This window comes from Ctenocephalides felis, unplaced genomic scaffold, assembly GCF_003426905.1.
Source record: "Ctenocephalides felis isolate EL2017-DRISC unplaced genomic scaffold, ASM342690v1 CF-g0.4_SCAFFOLD_00845, whole genome shotgun sequence".
Classification (NCBI taxonomy): domain Eukaryota; kingdom Metazoa; phylum Arthropoda; class Insecta; order Siphonaptera; family Pulicidae; genus Ctenocephalides; species Ctenocephalides felis.
This window is the reverse complement of record NW_020536999.1, coordinates 27060082-27075243: the sequence shown is the minus strand read 5'-3', so window position 1 is coordinate 27075243 and position 15162 is coordinate 27060082. Positions and strand designations below refer to the sequence as shown.

The 15162-nt window shown below is 27.9% G+C and overlaps 1 protein-coding gene across 1 annotated transcript in view; it reads right to left on the bottom strand.

Moving 5' to 3' along the window:
• Nucleotides 1–120: 120 nt before the first annotated feature.
• Nucleotides 121–15162, bottom strand: part of LOC113381266 (ATP-binding cassette sub-family G member 4-like) — a 21672-nt gene continuing 6630 nt past the window's right edge. The window contains exons 2-11 of the mRNA XM_026620231.1: nt 13608–13624; nt 13406–13531; nt 6805–6950; nt 3942–4180; nt 3421–3686; nt 3029–3197; nt 2635–2735; nt 2403–2558; nt 2049–2254; nt 121–259 (exon numbers count right to left, since the gene is read on the bottom strand). Of these exons, the coding sequence (XP_026476016.1) occupies nt 121–259; nt 2049–2254; nt 2403–2558; nt 2635–2735; nt 3029–3197; nt 3421–3686; nt 3942–4180; nt 6805–6950; nt 13406–13531; nt 13608–13624 (1565 nt within the window). The remainder of the gene's footprint in view (nt 260–2048; nt 2255–2402; nt 2559–2634; nt 2736–3028; nt 3198–3420; nt 3687–3941; nt 4181–6804; nt 6951–13405; nt 13532–13607; nt 13625–15162) is intronic.

Sequence of the window (15162 nt, the reverse complement as noted above, 5' to 3'; positions counted from 1 at the left end):
GTTATCAAATGTCTTGTGTTTTGTGGATAAGTCATCATATTAACCAGATCACTAACACATATCTATTATCCTTAATTATAAATAAATAATTATGTTTAATAAAAACACGATTTTTTTAAATTAACCGTTTCTCAATGTTCTTTTTAACGTGCAATATCCTGCAATTCTAACGGCGACAAAAAAGGCGGCCAGGACACCAACGTCCACCCAATAATTGTCCAAATTCATATCCAATTCTTTGGTTATCGTCTTGGGTGACCTAATAGAATAAATTTATTTGTAGTGTCCATTTCTTATTGATTCATGGTGATTTTGCATGATGGCTGATGAAAATGAAATGAAATATTCGATGCTTCATGATGTTCCAAACCCAGAAATATAAAAGGTTGAATAAATTTCTTTGCAAACTTAATCTTGTTTTGAAATTATTCATTTCGAATAATTGAGATTTTGTGCTGATAAGCACTTTATATTAGACAAACTTTCGATTGTTGTTTTAATTATTATTTTTGTGGATTTTTGCTATTGCGATTACCTATATATATAATAATACACATGTTCCTATATATGACCATGTACACCTATACATAATCATGTACATGTTCATGTGTTTTCCACTAATTAGAATAGATGATCTCTAAAATTTTGCATGTGAATTAATTTAATTTTGCCAGAACAGAATCAAACAAATATGCAAAGTTATAAATCATCGCAACAAATTTATTTAAATTATCTTCAACAAAAATCCTTTAACGCCTGTTTTCAAAATATTAGTTATATGAAATCAGAGATGTAAAAGTCTCGAGAAAATCTTGAATTTGCACTTTTCACATTATTAACTTACCGTAGGGTGAGTTATAGTAATCGCAAAAAAATCGAAAATATTTATTTTATATATCTTTACGTTTTAAAGAGTTCTCGTTTTGGCATACCTTAGAAAAAATGTATGTATGTGTATGTGCGGATACAATTTTTCGAGAACACGGATCAACCAATTTGAATAATTAAAAAAACTTCGATTCCTATTGATAAGGAGACGTGCTGATTAGTTTTTGGACGAACCAGGTTGAGCCGTTACAAAGATACGGGGCAAAAAGTACCAAAAATGGTAATTCAATTTTTGAGAGAACGTAGCGTTTGATTTAAGTGATTCAAAAACACATTTTATTTGTATAGATAAAATGAAAAACTGATGAAATTTTTGGTAAGCCAGATTTAAGAATTTCGGAAATCCAATAAAAAAGTAAAAAAATGCCATTTAGCGGACAAAATTGATCATTAGACATATGCCCATTAATTTATCACTTTATAAATATTTTAATAATAATAACAAATTTTGTTTACTTTTCTATGGGCTTCGTACCAATTTTTATCCGAAATACTGCGACGCTCACGCGCTTTGTTATTTCGTTTCTACGCAGCTAACGTATCGCGAATGCTTTAAAAAAGTTCACTTTCCAAAATATTTCAAAGTATAAAAAATTCAAATTTTTCAGAAAGGTCATTTTTTTTTCAAAAATTGAATTTTTTTTATTACTTTAATTTTTGGTATGGGAGGTACCAGCAATTTGCCTTAAGACACAATGCCATGCACCACTAGTCTTGTTTTAAAATTACTGATGTATGGAATTTAGTACTGATGGACTAATGTACAAACTGATATTTTCAGGTTTGTGGTGATAAGAATATTATATAATCCATTATAAAAAACTTAATGTAAACTCAACGATTTTGATACATATTACATTTTTGATATTTTTGTCATGGTTCTATTCAATTTTTGAAAATAAATTCCAATACATTAAATCAGCTTTAAAAAATATATATCATATAACTCATAGAGTATGTAAATAGCTCTGATTGTTATATAATATGAATGAATAAAAAAAAATATGCACAGATGATATGTGAGTGTCAATTTTGGGGCATGAATTTCGCATTAGTTGACTTGCAGTATTTTATCCTAATGATAATAATTTTTTAGATACCAATATCATTGATAATTTGCAATGAATTTACATAACAAATCTTTATTTCTCTAAAGTTACCTGAAGTGGCAGTAAATATCTTCTGGGCAAGGCAAGTTGGCCCTTCCGTAGCCGTAACCTGCTATGAATAGACCTTCTAGGCCAAATTTAAGATAACTGATATTCGAAATATAACTCCAGACTATAGGCATATGAGTAAATTGTACTAAAAATCCAGCAAAGACCAGCATTGTACAGGTGAAAATTGCACCGAAAAATGTGCCATTCTGGAAAAGAAATCTCTGGTTAAGAAAAGTAATAGTAATATTTAATTCTAATTGATCACAAATCAGGGTAAATTGATTTCATTAACGCCAATTTGTATGTACAGAAATGATGGCACATTTTAATTGTCTGATAGTGAGTTACCCTTACCACTGGGTCTGTGACAGATCCTAAAAATATTCCTATTCCATCAGATGCTAAGGTAACCAAGACGCAAATGGCAACATACATCAGGAATCTATACATTTCTAATGGTTGATATGTCATCACATAACTAACAGAACAGAATAAAACAGAAAACATTATCTGAAAACAAAGAAAAATATTAGAAAATTAATTTATTTAAAGAATATTCAAAATTTTTATTTGAATTAATACTCACTTGTACTGGAATGTTTGCTACTAAAAATGCTGTATAATATGTCCTGAGCTTGTACCAATTATTGAAGCTTTCTTTTCTTAATACCGGTAATTCTGAAGGTACTGTAAAACATATAATGTTATTATTATTACCAATTAAAAATATATTTTTTAATATAATATTGAAAAAAACACTTAATTTCGATTTATGAACCCAGATCATTATTCATCAAAGCATGTATAGTTGCGTTGTGATTCGGTGTATATAATATATCATTTACAGAGAACCATTCTCTGCATGTTTTGGCTAATAATGTTTTCATTCATAAAAATCAGAATAATTTTATTCAGAAATTAAAAGTTTATTTTTGAGGAAGCCAAATATTTAAAAAAATAATTTCCTATTTTATACTTACATTTTAAAATTGCCGGCATCATAGTTGTGTAACACAAATAGACTAGTGACACCAAATACAAACTAACATTACTAATTGTCTTCAAACCATTTGAGCCTGAATCACCATATAAAAGACCCAAAATTACAGCAACTAATACGTGAATAATTGCTTTTAGGTGGGTTACAGTCTGTAAATAGATAAATACTTATAAATCGAAATATATTATTACATACAAATTAAAGTTTAAAATGATAATGAGTCAGCTGTGAAAAAACAATTTTATCAATGGGAACTAATTTTTAAATAGTAATTATTAATAATTTTCATATATTATAAATTAAATTTTAACTAAAAATATAATTCAATAAATTAAATCTACTACATATAATTTTTTTTTATATTTATCTCACCCAATCTCTATATAGCTGAACAAAACATCGCTGAAGTAATATCCAAAATTTGCAGAATTCCGAAGCTGGTCCTACTAAAACCATTGTTTTAGCAAATTCCTCACTATCACTTGGCTTAAGTGTATTATTATTATGGTGATTTTCTCTCTCAATGGAAATCATTTGCAATTTTTCTGGATCGTCGTCCGAACGCCAACTATTGTCTTGAGCAGCAAAATTCATTTGTTCTGTGAAGTCTCCATATTCTTTATTTGCCACTTCAAGAACTAGATAAAAGAAATATGTAATCAACAAAATGTAAATATTGGAAAAGAATTATTTCCTAAAATACTACGCCTTAAGGCGAGAATTCTAATACAAGAAAAAAATTAGAATTCTAATACCAGAATCTTGTTGACTAATTCATCTATCTATCTATGATCATCGTTATTAGAATCATAATTTGCAGTGAAGGATAAGGATATTCTAGAAATGTAGCAATTTGGAGAGGCAAAAAATAAGAACTTAGTATCTATTCTTACGGTAATCTGCAGGATTGTGATATTGCGGACAATGTAGGCCAAGACTTCCCAAGAAAGGAACAACATTGGCACTGTCGCCCTTATAAACGCAGGTTCCAGCAGCCAAGACGTACACATGGTCCATCTCCAAAAAAAGGGCGGCCGAGGGCTGATGAATAGTACAAACGACAGTTCTTCCTCCTCGAGCCAGATCTTTGAGCATTGATAGACACTGGGCAGATGAGGAACTGTCTAAACCTCTAGAAAATAGAAAAATAAATAGTTTAAATTGACGCACCAAGTAATAGATAATGAGATGATCTATTCTTTCTTTTTTAATATCTGGAGAGCCACAATCAAAATATCAATTTGAGATTGTTCAAAACGTGAAATCGCATCAATATTTATAGCAGACAATTGTCCTAGTCATTTGTGAACTAAGTATGTATAAATTCCTAAATATGATGAAGAAGTGCGATTATGTTTCTCCTTTTTGAATATGTCGAGAATCCATCAAGATATCATATTGAGATTGTTTCAGAATATAAGATCGCATCAATATTTATAACAGACAACACTAATAATACAATTGCCTGAGCCATTTCTGAGATAAAGATAAATTCTTGAAAGTGCAAGTCTGTTCTCCTTTTTGAATATTCTGAGAACCAATGAAGACATCAGAACTACAAGTTCAAGAACTTACAACTATAGTTATAATTAGAGTTTGTCGGTTTTCAAAAATCGGTTTTAATAACCGGTTTTTTTGGCAAAAATTATGGAATTCGAAAACCGTTTTTTGGTGGAAAAAGTCGGTTTTCACTGTATAAATGTAAAATGACAAATATAGCCAAATATAAAAGATAGTAGCAAGCTATTTAGTAAAAATAAAATTCGAAAACCGTTTTTTTGAAATGTCGGTTTTGTCGGAAATTAGGTAATTAATTATCCAAGTTCACTTGTACATATAAAAGTGAACTCATATAATTAATTACCTAATTTCGTATTAAAACAATTGAATACTATAATTATACACTTTACATTCTATCCAAGAACCGCTATATCATTGTTTTTATTTATTTAATTAATTAATTATCGTACATATCATTTTATCATTTGCAAAGTAGTTTCTGTTGCTCTGAAGCAAGGCGTAATAAAACTATTATTTTTTATACAACATTTATAACTTATATCAGAGATTCAATTCTCTGTTTTTCTACATTCCTTGAAAGAATCAGGAAGTAACACCACAATTCCCAGCATTAAATAATAAAATATAGATACGCAATTTATTGTCGTTGATTAGCATTCTTATCTGATAAAAACAAAAACTGATTGCATTAGAATATAAATCTAGTCCTGAATAAACAGACACAACAAAAAATCTAATCAATCCCGGCAGGTATGTTGAATCATAATTATTCATGATTCAAAGATGATAATATTATTGACACTTTTTTCAAATGGTATAGACAAAAAATTAAGATTAAATTAAAAAATATAAAATCATACTAATTTGGGATAAAAATGTAAGGAAATAGTTGTAATTGGCATTTTACCTTAAGACAAGTTGCATGAACTTCCTGATACGTATACATAATCAACTTAAAATATACATAATCAATAAGAATTTAGATTCAGCTATTTAGATAAAATATTCAACTGTTCATTTCAAAAATAACATTTTTGCTTTTACTAGAAAATAATAAGATTTTCAATGGATGTCTTCCAAACATATTAATTAATTTAATTTGTTTATAATTGAATTAAATCAATTTTGTTTCAAAAATATATTTTGTTTAAGTGTGGGCTAATCAACGCAATTGCCTACCATTATATTTCGAACAGTTTTTGAATTTTTATAATCTGTTCAAACTTTATTATTTTCTTGAAACGGCTTGGTCGATCGTCGCAGAAAACAGACCAATAATAGTTGTGATCGCGGTACATTGAATGGCTTTTAAATTTGTGAAATCGATCCAGCCGTTTTTTGAAAAAACGTTAATGAGAGGTCAAAAATCGGCTCACATACACTCAAACAAACACACACATAAATACTTTTTCTAAATTTGATCTCATTTGATCATTCGATTCAGAATCTTTAACGCTAGAGACCATAGTCAAAAAGTTCATACTAAAATATTACAGCCCTACGACAAGTGGTTTAATTTTAAAAATTCGCCGAAGTTTGCAAAAATTAGTATGTTTTTTTTTGCATTTGTCAAAATTAATCCTTTTATCGATGTTTGCTAAAAAACGCCTAAACCGATTTCAGAAATTTAAAAGCCATTTGATGTACATATCTCGAGGAGAACTATCGTTTGTCAGTTTTGTGCGACGATCTGCCGAGGCGTTTCTTTGTAATTTAGAAAAAAGTGTTAAACTTTTAGTCTACATTTAAGCTCATACTAACGATTCGATTTAAAAAAATCAAAAACTGTTTGAAAGATATTAGTTGGGAATGATACTGATTAGTTTTAGGTTAAAATCTACCGAGCCGTTTTCATGTAATTAACTGTTGAAAAAAAAAAATGCCGATTTTTATGGAGCATTTTTTGGGGATATATATCATGGTCTTATAGAACTTACTGAAATATTACGGCCTTACGACAAGTAGTTAAATTTTAAAAATTCATCAAAGTTTGAGAAAATGAGTAGTTTTTTTGACGTTTGTTGAAATTGAAATTAGACGATTTACTTGGTACAACTATAGAGTACTTGGTCTTAATGAACATAGTAAACCATTAAAGTCTTACGGAAACTGGTTCATTTATAAAAAATTTTGATTTTTGAAAATTTGCTTTTAGAAAATACTCCGAGTTACTCCGAGTGTTCGTTTGTTTTCAATTATGTGTAATGTGTAAATTAATTAATAAAATTAACTTACGATGTGGGTTCGTCCAAAAACAGAACCGGCGGATTGTCTATCAGTTCCAGCGCAATCGAGAGCCTCTTCTTCTGTCCTCCCGACAGCCGCCCGCACCTTGTGTTCGTGGTCGCCGACAGACCGATTGTCTCAAGGACGCCGTGGATCTAAAATATTTTACATTAATTAATTTTTAGACATTGCATATATAAAGAATCCAACCCAATAAACTAGCTAAAATCCTTTTAACAGTTATCTTTCCAACAAGACTTGAAAAACACATCTGATAGACTCTGCTACGAAGAATTTTTTTTTTCCTTCTTATCTATTTTTCTATGTAATGAACAAATAATTTCATATGTATATATATAAGATACCCTTATTCAATTGTAGTTTTTATTCATTTTATTTAAGGGGGAAGTAACACTGATAACTTTTGGGGTAGAGCGGTACCTAAAGATCCGCGGGTAAAATGGTTTACTACTAATATCTCAAACCTAAGTAAAGTTAGGAACTATAAGAGAGAATTCTTATAGTTGTTAAAAATCTTTTAACAACAATATTTGAAAGTGAAGTTAAAAATAGAAGTAGAAATGAAAATATCCAGCTATCACCTCAATTCTAGTGGTTGTGAGTACTATTGCTTAGTTTACAAGACCTCAATATAATTTTTAAGAATTCACCATTTAATTATTTCATTATATTATTGTCTTATTCTAAGTTTGATTCAACTTTTTTTTATATAATCTCTATATAAGGTTACACCTGGGTGGGTAGAAAATAAAAAATTACAAATAAAAAAGTAAATTAAGTTAAAATACGTAAGTTTACAAGAGAAAAATTAAATAAATAGTTATTCCAACTCTGTTGATAATATTTCTGATAAAATACCAGATCAAGGTTAATTACAGTAGGTATTATATCTGTAAAAAATGAGCCCATAAAATTTTTGTTTTGCTTTGGTTGAATAATGTAGCTATTATTTTGGAAAACCCTTCTATAGCTATTATTCTGTAATTAAAATAAAACATTGGACCTGTTTACACCCTTGCCGTCCTAATTTACCCCGCGTGTTAGTTAAAAAAGGGCCGGGTTACAAAAGTTTGAAAAACCACATTTTTACAATAATGAATTAGTTGGGAGTATGAATTGTTGAGTTGAGAAATGAATTAGTTTGTTTATTAGATTTTTTATTATTTATAAAATAAATAATGGCTACAAAATAAAGTTGAGGGTAAGATGAATCTAATTTCAAAATTTTATGCAAATCGGAGCACAGTAAAAAAATTCAAAGGGGAATAAAGTTGAGGTTAATGACACAAGCGCACTTTAAGACTTTATATTCGCTTAAATATCATTTTTTCCAATTTGATGTCCATTGGACAGTTTAAATTATATAAGATATATTAAAAAAATGTTTTACATATCATAATTTTTTCTATTAAATAAAAATGTATAGCGTTTTTAAATTTACGCTTCTTTGTATATGACGGACAGGTCATTTGGCATGTATAAAATTTTGTCAAATAATTTGAATGTCAAAGAGAATAGAACATAAAAAATTAATTATAATATATTAAAAATGCTCATAATAATTTCGTATAATTTAACAGCGCGTACAGCGCGCAAAATGCTAATTCATTCAACGATTAAACTTTGTAATTGGATTTTATTTTAATAAAATATCAAATATCAAATATCAAACTTACATATGTACGTTGATTTTATAATATTAACCTTGTATTACAAAATGTTCTAAAATAATTATTCGTTGACTTACATTAATTCGGTTTTATATAGCCTGAGATTATGCATCATTATTGTTGAAAATATATAAATATTTATCAGATATTCTAGAATTATTTAACAGTATGTTAATTATTACTTCCATTGCATATAAAGTTAATAAAGTAAACATCATTAATACTAAGTCAATCAAATCACCGTTACTACAAATAATTGAAAGAATGATATCCAGAACAACAACTTTAATCACTTCGATATAAATGGAATAAGATCCAATAATATTAATGATAAATATTTATTATTAATTAAAAGAATAATAACGACGTGACGAACACGTGTGAAAACATCAAAGAATTAAAATATGTATATAAACATGCTAATTGAAAATTAATTACTGAATCAATGTAATTACCAATTTATGCAATTCAATTTTTTTAGCGATTTAATTGAAATCAAGGTTTTATACGCCGGTTTCTAGAACACGCAATATTCAATTATCATTAGGAAAGTCCATTATAATAGACATATATATATAATATCTTCTTTATTTCAGTATTGCTGATTTATAAATAGGTTATAATGAATTACAATATATTTCAGAGTATTAAACATTGCTTTGTCCCAACGAATAAATAAGTAAATTAAATTGTTAATGATTAATGAAATGATAATAAAACTCTATTTAAATTTTTTGACCTCATACAAACTTGAACGTTTTCTTTCGATTAAAACCGCTGTTGATAATATAACTATACAAATATAAATTTATTAATATATATTTGATTTTAATATATGATGAAAATTTTCAATCACGATTACAAGATTATATTATTAATTGCATAACTAGAGACAATATTGTGGTTAACCTAGGCGTATAAAAAATTAGCGTTTCGTTGAAGATAATGATCAATTTTTGCACCTGGCTCGATCATGACCTAAATCATAGTGGTTTTACATAATTATTCATATAAAAGTATAAACCACAGATGTTTATGAAGGTTTTATACACAATTATTTAAAGGGCAATTTATTAATTACATGATGCCACAGTAAAAAATATATATTTATGAACAAAGCATTAAAATCATTTAGCAAAACATGTACTAATTAAGGAGTATGTGGTTCTATAAAATATAAAAAAATGTGCTTATAAGAAAATAGTTATTTATTATATAATAAAAACTTAGTACTTCAAAATTTTGAAGAAATTGCCAATATTTGAAATTTAAGATTTCGATATAGTAAGACAAACAAAATATAGGATTTGTCTGAATAATTAACTTCCCGAAGGAGAAGTTTATTTTTTTATGGATGCAAGCAATAAATACATTTTAATAGAAGTAGGTTAAAAATAAACTAAAACTAGTGGTGCATGGCATCGCGCCTTAAGGCAAATTGCAGGAACTTCCCGTGTGAAAATATTCGAAGAATATTAAATGTTTTCAAATATATTATAATTACTATTACTTTTATTATTCGTATTTTATAGACAAGTTTTTAAAGTTTATAATGTAATGTAAATGGATGATATTGTTCATATAGGTTTACATGAAAAGTAAAATAAACAAAACTTAATGATTTCCTTCGAAGGGGAGTTAGAGTGAAGAATCTTGTCTCATAATTCTAAGAATTATATAAACTGAATTGCAAAGTTAAAATTATTTATGTCAAGTAATTTAGCTAGAATTAGAATTAAAATCCGCAATTATTTTCAAAAAAAAATTTGTAAATTGAATTTTTCTATTTGACGGAAAATTGTATTCACACATACACACACATCCGTTTTCATGAGGTATGCCAAAATATTCAGAAAGCTCTGAAACGTGAAGATATGCAAAAATATTTATTTCTGATTTTTGTTAACGAGAAATTACAAATACAATTATGATCATAGATGTAAAATATGATTTTAAGAAAAACTGACTTTTAGAGCATTTCTTCAGCATATGAAAAATATATGATATAAATTACCATTGAAAAAGAAAAACCATTGGGTTGCCATGTATAATAGCATTATACCCAAATTAATGCAGGAAAAAAAGGTGAACTTTTGATTTCTTTTTACTGTGCTCCAATTTGCATGAAATTTATGGTATTAGGTTCATCTGATCCTCAGATTCAAAAGTATATATATATATATATATATATATATATATATATATAAAATAAATTTAGAAATATAAAAGAAAGTTAGAAAAAATAGAAAAATTAGAAAAAAAATCGTAACGATAAACGAACATTTAAAACATTATATGAAATGCATTTAATTATTACAAGCAAGATACAAGATAGAAGTGCCATAAATAAAAACGTTTTCTTATCCATCGTTTAATTATCCATTATCCCAATGACCAATTAATCTCCGATCACTCTGCTGCTAATTATTGTGGATAAAATAACATTAATTGCTGACATGTCATAATTGATTCCATATCAGTCACGGTGTCAAAGTTCAATATGAGGAGAATTCAAAGAAAGGTCGCGCATTCCAAAGCAAGGATGTTTGCATAAAAAGAGCCTTCGTGTCGAGACAGCTGTGACATGGGACACATGTTACATGAAAAATAGAAAAAGAATTATATGTAAAGAATCATGATAAAAAATCAGTTATCGTCGTGACAAAAATTTTTCCACGCGGGTCAAGTTCACGTACGTTGTTTGTTGACACCACGGTGGGGTATGTTGAATAGATAAGTGTTTGTTAATGACGGACTTGGTAAAAAAAATATAACAAAATATAATGCAATGTAATTATGACTGGTGTACATCGTATTTTAACATAGAAATTAATTCAAAATTGAACTATGAAACAAGACCTACTAGTCGGTAAGTTGGTAAACCAGCGGTTTGAAAGATCCAATAGAAAATGTAAAAAAATGCCATTTGGCGGACAAAAATGATCATCAAATTATCACATATTTTATAGATGTTTTAAGAATAAGAACAAATATTGTTCACATTTCTATGGATTCCGCACCAATGTTTATCCGTTATATATATTGCAACGCGGCGCCCACGCGCTTCTATATTTCGTTTCTACACAATTTCTAAAATATTTCAAATTATAAAAAAATCAAATTTTTCAAAAAGCTAAATTTTCTTCAAAATTTTAAAAAATCTCAAGTATGATTTTTTTCAAAGACTTAAAAGAGAATTTAATGTTTAATACTCACTTAATAACGTCATAGTGAATATGTAAATTTCTTAGGTCAAAATCCATAACACAGATTATTGATCCAAATGAGGTATAAATATGTTTTCTCGTAACAAAACAGCCAAGGAAAAGTTCATGGTTATCAATCCACGCGAGACATATGTTTTGCCATTGATTTTTGATAAATCCAAGGCGATGGAATACAACATAAATACATATATTTATATAATGCATTTGTTCATAATCTCATGTGTAAAAATAAATTGGGTAGATAACAAGTTAAGAATAAATATAACTTGAATTATGTCGTTCATAAAAATTAGTGATGAAAATAAATCAAAAGCGTATACTGCAGTTCTAACAAGAGGAGTATTAATTGACAAATATAACTATGACTTCTGGTAAGTATCGATATTTATGTTTTTGAAGTAAACTTCTATAGGCGCGACTAGGGTGTAAATCCGTACAAATGCAACGGATGTGCGTTACGGCAGATAAGCTAAGATAAGAGCCGAGTGCCAATGATTCGTCATTCGCTCTCGATTATATCATTTTTATACGGTATTGTGATGAGTCGTTGTATGCGTACCGATATCAACAAGGAAATCGGCATAAATATATAGACATTTTAAAGTTACATCGTAGTACAAATCTTGATTTAATGAAAAATGCCTGGATCAGAAAAATATTTTACCCTGTCCCCCGTAAATAATTATAATGAAAATATTAAAACAAATGCAGCAAATTATTGAAATAATTTTTATATTATTCGTAGTTTTTATAAATTTTTGAAGTTATTGAAATAGAAAACATTTTTAAGGTAAACATATATTACAGCTGTTCAAAAATGAGATTATATCGTCAGCGAAAAAGTAAAAAAATACCACCAGTCAATAAATGTATGTTAATTTTAATTACATGAAGTTCTTCGAGCATAAGCATTATTACATAATGAGGGAAGTTGCGAAAACAATATTTGTTTAGGCGTTGTTTAACATAATTCACTGTGTGAATGAATATTATAGAATTTATAATCAGCAATTACTTCATTTCTTTAATCTTTATTTCTAAATGCTAATTACAATGACAAACCGATCATGTATTTAAAGTATGACTTTAATTACATTATTGTTTTTAAATATTATACATATTTTTAATGCTATTATAAATATATAATTTGTAATTTAAATATAATTCTTTGACATTAATAAATGTGTACCTCACGAGTGTTACCATATTACTAATAAACATCATTCAAAATTGTTATATGAAGTATTTATTTTTACTTAAAGCCATCTTGTACAGTAGCAAATAAGTTTTTTTTATATTTTATTTTTCGAGATTATCCTAATTGTTCTTGCAGCAATTAATATTTGTAACTATAGTTTACAACATTTTTTCAAAAAAAAATCATAAGGTCAATCAAGCACATCGTTTCTACATATGTCTAGAGTTAAATTTTAATTTTAGCAGATTTTTATTTTGGATTAAAAACCGTAAGTCAAGTGAAGTAGTACTTCTTCATTGTTGATCATACGATACAAGAACCAAATTTTATTTGTCAGTCTCCACCAAATTCAAAATAAAAGAAGGCTCGAATCCAAAACGCATTGTGAACATTAGTACTTATTAAGAAAAAATAGCAAAACAAAACGATGCAAAGTGATATATAAGGTAAATATAAATATAAATATATACAAAAAAACATTATTTTTCTCTTACCAGCATCTGCTTAGTTTTCGTGCTGAGACCAGCTCCAAGTTTCAACTGAGCAGCCATCATCATGATTTCATTTACAGTGAACAAAGGATTTAGTTGATCATCTTGCATAATATACTGGATAACTTCCTAAAATGTGGTGGAACATATAATCCTAAACCTTTTTTTCTTAATTCTTGTTCAGATCCAGAAGTTCGTATCGTGCCTGTGACTCCTTCAGTCCTGTAATTATAAAGAAATAATATTTTTTTACAGAATCAATTATTTTGGCAAAACAAGCCATTCAAATCGGATGCTTAGTTCTCTCAAAAACTGTCATTTTTTACACATTTAGCTCGGTATCTCCTAAACGGCTAGACCTGCCTTTCATAATCTAATCACCACTTCTCCCCGTCATTACAATTGAATGTTTTTTAGATCATGCAGATCGGATGCTTTTTTCTATCAAAAACTCGATTTCTATTATCTGCACTCTTTGCTAAGTATCTCCGAAACGGCTGGACTTTATCTAATCTAATCAGCACATCTCCCTATCAATAGGAATCGAATGTTTTTTGAACCATTCAAATCGGTTGATCCATGCGCCCGAAAACATTGTACGAAAAATTGTATCCATACATAGAGATACACACACATCCATTTTTTCTGAGGTATGACAAAATGTTCAGAAACCTTCAAAACGTGAAGAAATGTAAAAAAAAAAAAAATTCGCTTTTTTGGACGATTACACTAACTTACTCTAAGAGAAGTTAATTAAATTCGAATTTTAAATTGTTGAGTCGAATTTGAATGAAATTAGAAGTAAGAAGAAAAGGTTAGAATTGGAGAAGATCAGCTTAAAAAGAAAAGAAAAATGAAGAAAACATATTGAAACTTTATATAAATTATTGATATAAAATAAATATATTAAATTTTAAAAAATAATATTTGAAGTTATTTAGTTTAACAATTAATTGCAAAAATTATATTAATAGTATTATTCATAATCCTATATATAATTTCTTTCCATATCGATATAACAAAATGATTCATTTATGCATAATTCTATTTACAATTTATTGTTGTATAATTTTTCTGAAAATTATTACCGATCGGTAATTACAAAAGAAACAACTTTTTGTCGTCATTATATGTAATAAGAGTAGAATATTGAGTTGATTTATAGGAATGAGTCGTCAAACTAGAACAATATGTAATAAAAGTTAGAATCTATGTAGTAAATCATCTATGGAATAAATATGAGACAAATTGGCGCTAATAATATATTTATATATGATACATGATACTTATCTACGTAACTTGACAGGTTAATTACATTTTTTCAGGAATTTAAGGTATGATAGAATTAAATAGTTTCAGTTATGGAGTCAGTAGATATTATTCGACTTACTAAAGCTAAAGATATAGTAACGTATAATTTTTATTATACATATATTGTTTCAAATTGCAAGATTTTTTTGATGTGATGCCCGATTATCATTATTACATATGTCAGCATTAAATTCACAATTATGCAAAAAATATATGTCTATGTGTTTTTCGTACGACGAAAACAGCGTCTATTAGTGCCTACTTATATAGCATAAAAATCTGTTTTTTTATTGTACAAAATGTATAATATCACCTTAATAAATTTATTGCAGTATAATAAAAAATACATAGTCAATTACAATTTCATGATGATGCAAAAACTACGATCCGTCGTTGTTCATTGACATTGAAAAAGACACGCATGGGCGAACGGGCACGCAACATTATAA